The following is an 8,902-nucleotide window of genomic DNA, read 5'->3' on the forward strand; positions in this document are numbered from 1 at the left end:
CTGCAGCATTTCTGCATTGCGGCGCAGCTATAGGCTGTGCGGCAGTGTGAGTGAACACAGACGAAGCAATTGTTCTCTGTGTGTCCCTCTGCAGTGACAGGTGTTTCAGCATGCAGGGAAGCGTCTGTCACCGCATACAGTATGAATTCACCTTTAAGTATGAGCCATGAGACAAGGAAATGAGAAAAGAAAGACGAGTAGCAGAGAAAAGAGTGGGGCCAGGAATGGACGGGGTATAGAAAGGGGTAGAAAGGACCCAATTTCCAGGGGAATGGAGGAGATATAGAAAAAGAAAAAAAAAAAAAAAGTAGGGAAGGGTTATATTGTCAATAGAAAACAATCATCCCTGATTCACACTGATGCGAATTGTCATGCGATTTGACGGTTCAAATCACGACAAGCCGCATGCAACGATCAGCAACAGAATTGTTCTAATCAGTGCAACTCCGACCAAGTCAGAGTCACACCGATTAGAAAAGTAGTTTCTGCCGATTTGGGGTGCGACGTGCATAGACATGTTTGTATGAAGTCGCACAGATATCTATCAAGCCGCACCCCAAGTCGCACTGCCATCTAACTTTGAAATCAAAAGTGAAGTGGCATGGTTTTAAAGTTGACCCAGCTTAAAGTCATTTGAAAGGTGATCAAGGAACAAGGAGTCAACCATTTTATTTTTACTAGTCAGCTACCAGGTGACTTTATTCTTGTATTTCAATGATTTTTAGTACTTTATAAATATTTAAAAAAAACAGGAGCAACAAGACACGCCCACGCAGGGGCCATCAAGGTCACTTTATTCTTAACCAGTTACCACCCGCGTAACACAAACGTGCGACAGCAAAAGGGTAGGCCTTAATCTACACACACTGCCCATACGCATCGCTGGGTGGCTGATGTTTAAGTGCCAAGAGAGCGTTCCGAGCACAGAGACCAAGTTGTCAGAGATTTGTATTCACCTACATGGCATGATGGTGCAGCTGCCCCCGTCCGCCTCTAGACTATGAACTGAGCAATCAAAGAGCGCTGATCTCTCAGTTGTTGGTCTTCAGTGAACAGAGAGCCGCTGTCAGTCACTGGTTCTCTGCTCTTCCCACCCAGTGCTCACTGGAGCGCCGGGCTATGGAGGGGATGGGAGCAGCTGGCTCAGGCTCTCAGCGGGATGCTGTGGGTCAGACATCTGGGTGAATCCATCAATTGTTGGGATCTCTGCTTAGCATGGACTGGCTCCATGATGTTAAAATGACAGAGGACTTTAGCCTGCTGTCGGCTGAATCTGAGTCACAGGAGTGCAGAACCAAGTGGACTCCTGTAACTCACAGGAAGATAACCAAAAAAGCTTTGACTAAACTTCTCCTTTAACAATTTGCCAACCGCGCTATATAACCGAATGACGGCTACACCGAGGTTGTCCAGTTCTGGGAGGGCGTCACATGACGTCCTCCTAGAACGCGCCCTCAAGCGCGCGCCCAGTGATCTCCGTGTCCTATGGACACAGCTGATCACATGATGTGGTAAAAGGCCTTTTACCACGTGATCAGCTGTGTCCACTGACACAGCAGATCACCCGTAAATGCAGTTGCTGGTTATCGGCTGCACTTTCTGCACACTATCACAACGTGAGGAAAGTACTGCTGATAACTGGCAATTGTCAGAGGACAGATTGGCACTGATGATCCGTGCCACCCACCAGTGCCGCCTACCTGTGCTCAGCAGTGCCACCCACCAGTGCCGCCTACCTGTGCTCAGCAGTGCCACCCACCAGTGCCGCCTACCTGTGCTCAGCAGTGCCACCCACCAGTGCCGCCTACCTGTGCTCAGCAGTGCCACCCACCAAAGCTCATCAGTGCTGCCCATCAGTGCAGCCTCAACAGCACACATCAGTGAAGGAGAAAAATTACCTGTTTGCAAAATTTTATAATAGAAACAAAGAAAAATTTCTTTTTTCAAAATTTTTTGCTTTTTTTTTTTGTTTATAGCGCAAAAAATAAAACACCCAGCGATGATTAACTAGTTGCCGACCGCAGATAGCCGAATGACGGCTGCACTGCGGCCGGCCAGTTCTGGGTGGACGTCATATGACGTCCTCCCAGAACACGCTCTCCTGCGCGCCCCAGAGGGCGCGCACCTGGGGATCTCCGAGAACGCTGTGTCCTACGGACACAGCTGATCACGTGATGTGGTAAAAGGCCAATCACAGCGGCCTTTTACCACGTGATCAGCGGTGTCCAATGACACGCTGATCACTGGGAAATGCAAGTGCCGGTTGCACTTTCCTCACGCTGTCAGATCGTGAGGAAAGTACTGCCGAGAACCGGCAGTTGTCAGAGCGGGGATCGGCACCGATCATCAGGGCACTGATGATCAGTGCCCTGATGATCGGTGCCCAGCAGTGCCACCCACAAGTTCTGCCCACCTGTGCCCAGCAGTGCGCCCACTAGCTCCGCCCACCTGTGCCCAGCAGATCACCCACCTGTGCCCAGCAGTGCCACCCACCTGTGCCCAGCAGTGCCACCCACCTGTGCCCAGCAGTGCCACCCACCTGTGCCCACCCACCAGTGCCGCCCACCAGTGCAGCCCAGTGGTTGTGCCAGTCAGTGCCCAGCAGTGATGCCAGTCAGTGCCGTCTATCAGTACCCATCATCAGTGCCGCCTATCAGTGCTGCATATTAGTGCCGCCTATCCGTGCCACCTCATTAGTACTGCCTATCAGTGCCCTTTAGTGCTGCCTATCAGTGCCCATCAGTGCCGCCTATCAGTGCCCATCAGTGCCGCCTCATCAACGCACATCAGTGGAGGAGAAAAATTACCTGTTTGAAAAATTTTATAATAAAAACAAAGAAACTTTTTTTTTTTTCAAATTTTTTGCATTTTTTTATTTATAGCGCAAATAGTAAAGCGCCCAGTGGCAATTAAATACCACCAACAGAAAGCTCTATTTGTGAGAAAAAAAATGATCAAAATTTCATATGGGTACAATGTTGCATGACCGCGCAATTGTCAAAGTGCGGCAGCGCTGAAAGCTGAAAATTGGCCTGGTAAGGAAGGGGGTATAAGTGCCCGGTAGGCAAGTGGTTAAATACCACTAAAAGAAAGCTCTATTTGTGTGAAAAAAAAGATAAGAATTTCATATGGGAACAGTGTTGCATGACCGTGCAATTGTCATTCAAAGTGCAACAGCGCAGAAAGCTGGGCCTGGGTAAAAAGGGGGTATAAGTGCCCGGTAGACAAGGGGTTAACAGCCAAAAAAGCAGCAAATAGGAGAAGTTCACAGTTAGGGTGCTACGGATTACATCCACTTAAAAGGTCATCTTCAGGCATGTACACGCTAGTTCCACCCCACCTCTGGGGGAGGACGAGATGTCAGACACTCACCCAGATTGGTGTTACACAGACAAGTGTGAGTGCGAGGAGGCGGCTTGGCCTGGTGCGTCTCCAGCGTCTGTTGCACGAGCTGCTCTATGGAGAATTCACTGGTTCCGTTTCCGTTGCTGCAGGACCATTTAATGCCATGAACTGTGGAGGAGACAGAAGGGTGAACTGGTGACCTCATAGATCAATGCCATGTGACCATCCATTGTCAGTACACAAAGGTGCCTAGGCACACTCACAATCCAGGAAATACTGATATTCTTCAGGAGGACTACCAGACAAAAAAGGGGACATTGTCAGGGTACTACTTAGGAACACTTAACATTTCCAGATTTTCCCTCTAACAGAGCAAATCTTCACATTTTGAGTTCAGTTCCACTTTAACCTCCCTAGCGGTCTGATTATGTCCATATTTCTGTGCTCAAAGCGGTACATTTTTTTGCATGGAAATATGTATTTTTTTTAATTGTAGGCCTGTAATTTTTAGGAATGACTCACTGAAATCTGTCCGAACAAGAGTCTAGTAAACATCCCGGGGATGATAAAATTTGAAACACAAAATCATAAATTATAATTTAATAAATAATCATAAAAAATAATAATACATTTAGTTCAATAATATAATCAAACCAAAAACACTGAAATGTGAAATATAGCGCCAAGTTCGCACATCGCTGAGCTCAGTCGCAGAATCGTTTTCAGTGTCTGATGAGGAATTTCCCCCACGAATCATTATCACTCAATTCTGCAAGTGGTTCTGATTTACTATCGCTGTTCTCTAGCCGGTCTAAAACCGCGTCTGACCTAAAGGGACGCTTTTTGGACGCCATGGACGTTTCTCAGTTTCCAGGCAGAAAGGGCGGTAAAAGCGCAGGCAGGGCGCTGGACAAAGCACTCGGGACAAAATGTATGTGAAATGGTTTGATACAGGAATGTTATACTATGTGATTTTAGTGTATTTAGTGAATGTCACTTTTTCACATTTTTTAATTTCCCGCCAGTTCCGACGTCGCAGGGACCGGAACCCAGAAGACGGATGCTGGCATCGGCCGGAGGACATTGCCGGGGACACTGCAGGGGGGACATCGCGGGAGCGCAGGACAAGGTAAGTGAAGAAGAGATCCCGGAGCAACGCTGCAGTGTATTCCCGAGTGTAGCTCAGGGGGGTTACCGCTTGTGGTGATGAAACTTTACCCCGAGCTACACTCGGGAATACCGCCAGGGGGGTTAAAGGAGAAATGATAAAAAAACAAAAAAAAAAACAAAACACATTTTTGCAGATAAAAAAAATGTGCATTTAATAATTTTTCCAGCAGAGGCCTGGAAAGAACTGCACCCATGATCAGAAGCTGTGGGCTCTTGCAGACATGTCCTCAGGCTTTCAACCAACCCTCTGTACAGAGAACATATCAATAGACTACGCAAAGCGCTCATCTGCACCCCCACAGCTCATTTACAAGTACGTCTTCAGCGGTGGCAGACAGTACTTGCAGTTTATTCACTCACAGGAATCTGTAAATGAATGATGTAGGCGGAGCCTCGCACAGAGGTGCGGTTTACAAAGTGACAGGGAGTGCGAGAAGAACTCTTGCCTGTTGTCACAGGGAAGGGGAATCAGGGAGAGAGGGGGGGGGGGTCGGAGCAGGAATATCTTACATCATATTCCACACTAAATATTGGTGAAATATGTAACCTATCCAAAGGTGAACTTATCCTTTAATACAACTCTATGTTAACATCCGAGCTCTCCAATCAGCAAATGGCCCTCTGATTCCCTCCCCCCACCTCCCCGGGGCCCTAGGTACTTACACATGGGTTTGAGCTGACTGATCAATTCTTCTTTGCTCCATTTCATCCATTCCTTGCGGTCACTGCTGGTGGAGCAGAGAATCGGGCCGCAGATCTTACCGCAGTCCTCGATGGCTGGGACATTGAGATAGTGGACCAAGACAATGTCGGGGTTCTGAAAAAGACATTATTGCGGGAGAGAGGTGAATGATTGCACCGGAGTGACAACAATTTGGGAAAGGAGAAAAAGAACAGATTTTATATAAGCCGACTGCCGTACAAAGCAACACCTCCTAATCCTTGCAGCAACACAAAACGGAAATGTGATTTCTCCACCTAGAAATCACAAATAATGATTGGTCAGTGATCTGGGATCATGTCATTGCAAACAAGTGATCCATCGTGGATTAAAGCGATTCTAAAACGCTTCATTTTTATAAGGTGCCACCACAGCAAGCAGCTGTCCACTCACACACTGAGCCACGGCTTGCCCCCCCCCCCCAATTGGCTGACTGGCTGTGATTGACAGCAATTGATGTCTCAGCCAATGAGGAGGCTGAGACCCGGGACAGCTGAGGCTGTCATTCACATCGCTGGATTGCAATGAGGCTCAGGTAAAGTGGGGGGGCTGGGGGTGGTGTTGCACACAGGTCATATAAAGCCATTTATTAAAAAACCTTCAGCCTTAACCGCTTTAACCACTTCCTGTCCGGCCCATGTACATAAACAGAGGGACGGGAGCAGTGCAGGAGCGGGTTACCGTTCATAAATGGCGCCTGCATTTACAGCCTGTGCTCCCTGGGAGCGCGCAGCACCGCGATTCCGTGCCCGCTGTGTCCTCCAGAAACAGTGGAACCCCAATTGCTGTACGGGACCTCTATGTGAGGTCCCGATCATGTGATCACTGATTGCCCAAGGGTGGCTGTTTATAAATGGTCTCCCCACCCCCTGCTTGCACACACTCCCTGGGAGCGCGCAGCACTGCGCTACGGTGCCCAGGGTGTCCTCCGGACACAATGGTACACCGATCGTCGTATGGGACCTCTGTGCAAGGACCCGATCAGTGATCACATGCAGAGTAGTAAGCAAGATGTCACTTCTGACATCATTGCTTACTACTAGTGAAATCTGTGAATGATCACCGAGGTCACATTGTTGAATAGAGGTTGTGAATAGCCTTGTACCATGTGACAAGCTGTGACCAATCACAGCTCACACAGTATTTCTCAATGGCTGCAAGAATGTAGCCGGAAAAGTAGAAATGATTGCTTTTACAGCCTGTATGGGTGTAAAAGCAATCACCGCAAAAAAAAATTAAAATATTCATCACCCCCCACAAAGTAGTACAGTGTCACTAAAGTGACACTGTACTGCTAGGGTGACAGTATGTCAAAAAAATAAATAAATAAAAATTTAAAAAGTTTTTGAAAAATTATAATTTTTGGTTATAAACTAATTTGGGTTATTTTTTTTTTTTTTTTACGAAACAGATAACTGAATAAATTTTGGCCAAGATTTATGATAAAAGATTATTTATTTGCAAAATTGTATAAGAAAAACACTGTCAAAATTTTTGGACTTTCATTTATATAGCAAAAAAATATAAAAATCCCAGTGGTGAACAAATACCACCAAAATAAAGTTTTATGTCTAAAAAAAAATGCTAAAAAATTCATATGGGTACAGTGTTGCATGACCGCGCAATTGTCATTCAAAGTGTGATAGCGCTGAAAGCTGAAAATTGGCCTGGACAGGAAGAGGGGTGAAAGTGTCCGGACTGGAAGGGGGGGGGGAAAGCGCCCGGACTGGAAGGGGGGGGGAAAGCGCCCGGACTGGAAGGGGGGGGGGAAAGCGCCCGGACTGGAAGGGGGGGGGGGAAAGCGCCCCGACTGGAAGGGGGGGGGGGGGAAGCGCCCCGACTGGAAGGGGGGGGGGGGGAAGCGCCCGGACTGGAAGGGGGGGGGGAAGCGCCCCGACTGGAAGGGGGGGGGGGAAGCGCCCCGACTGGAAGGGGGGGGGGGGAAGCGCCCCGACTGGAAGGGGGGGGGGGAAGCGCCCCGACTGGAAGGGGGGGGGGGGAAGCGCCCCGACTGGAAGGGGGGGGGGGGAAGCGCCCCGACTGGAAGGGGGGGGGGGAAGCGCCCCGACTGGAAGGGGGGGGGAAGCGCCCCGACTGGAAGGGGGGGGGGAAAGCGCCCCGACTGGAAGGGGGGGGGGGGGGAAGCGCCCCGACTGGAAGGGGGGGGGGGAAGCGCCCCGACTGGAAGGGGGGGGGGGGAAAGCGCCCCGACTGGAAGGGGGGGGGGGAAAGCGTCCCGACTGGAAGGGGGGGGAAAGCGTCCCGACTGGAAGGGGGGGAAAGCGTCCCGACTGGAAGGGGGGGAAAGCGTCCCGACTGGAAGGGGGGGGAAAGCGTCCCGACTGGAAGGGGGGGGAAAGCGTCCCGACTGGAAGGGGGGGGAAAGCGTCCCGACTGGAAGGGGGGGGAAAGCGTCCCGACTGGAAGGGGGGGGAAAGCGTCCCGACTGGAAGGGGGGGGAAAGCGTCCCGACTGGAAGGGGGGGGAAAGCGTCCCGACTGGAAGGGGGGGAAAGCGTCCCGACTGGAAGGGGGGGGAAAGCGTCCCGACTGGAAGGGGGGGGAAAGCGTCCCGACTGGAAGGGGGGTGAAAGCGTCCCGACTGGAAGGGGGGGGAAAGCGTCCCGACTGGAAGGGGGGGGAAAGCGTCCCGACTGGAAGGGGGGGGAAAGCGTCCCGACTGGAAGGGGGGGAAAGCGTCCCGACTGGAAGGGGGGGGAAAGCGTCCCGACTGGAAGGGGGGGGGGAAGCGTCCCGACTGGAGGGGGGGGAAAGCGTCCCGACTGGAAGGGGGGGAAAGCGTCCCGACTGGAAGGGGGGGGAAAGCGTCCCGACTGGAAGGGGGGGGAAAGCGTCCCGACTGGAAGGGGGGGGAAGCGTCCCGACTGGAAGGGGGGAGGAAAGCGTCCCGACTGGAAGTGGTTAAACGATAAGAGGAGAAGAAAAAAAAAAAAGGATCACTCATTGATCACGGGGGGGGGGGGGGGGGGGGTATCAGCATCTGAGTGACCAAAGTTAGTAGACATTTGTCCTCTTTCACTCTCAAACTTGCACTGCATTGGTTACAAAAGCCGTGGTACGTTTACACCACAATGTCCACTACAAAACAGCAAAAGAAATCCGTGTGGCCCGCTGAGGTCACCTAGTGGCTGCACACATGGCAGCACGGTATGACCCAGCTATCACCAGTTTATTTCAGGTACTTATATATCGCTGTCAGTTTACTCCGCGCTTTACATATATATTGTACATTCACATCAGTCCCTAACCCTCAAGGGGCGTACAATCTAAGGTCCCTAACCCTCAAGGGGCGTACAATCTAAGGTCCCTGTCCTCAAGGGGCGTACAATCTAAGGTCCCTAACTCACATTCATACATACACATACTAGGGACAATTTAGACAGGAGCCAATTCACCTCCCAGCATGTCTTTTGGAGTGTGGGAGGAAACCAGTGTACCCGGAGGAAACCCACGCAGGCACAGGGAGAACATGCAAACTCCATGCAGGAGGCGCCATGGTCGGGAATCAAACCCATGACCCATTTACTGCAAGGCAGACGTGCTAACCACTAAGCCAATGTGCCGCCCATGAGTAATACATTCACATCAGTCCGTAACCCTCAAGGGCTGTACAGTCTAAGGTCCCTAACTCACACTCATACATACA

General features: G+C 50.6%; 1 protein-coding gene across 1 annotated transcript in view; it reads right to left on the reverse strand.

Annotated features, from left to right (window-relative positions):
- Nucleotides 1-8,902, reverse strand: part of CAMTA2 (calmodulin binding transcription activator 2) — a gene marked incomplete at its 5' end in the record, with an annotated part of 144,538 nt that overhangs the window by 121,046 nt on the left and 14,590 nt on the right. Inside the window, 2 exon segments of the mRNA XM_089657665.1 lie at nt 3,373-3,513; nt 5,179-5,332. Of these exon segments, the coding sequence (XP_089513791.1) occupies nt 3,373-3,513; nt 5,179-5,332 (295 nt within the window).

The sequence above is a fragment of the Staurois parvus genome, unplaced genomic scaffold (genome assembly GCF_062004578.1).
Source record: "Staurois parvus isolate SC_StPar_1 unplaced genomic scaffold, SC_StPar_1.0 ptg001017l, whole genome shotgun sequence".
Taxonomy (NCBI): domain Eukaryota; kingdom Metazoa; phylum Chordata; class Amphibia; order Anura; family Ranidae; genus Staurois; species Staurois parvus.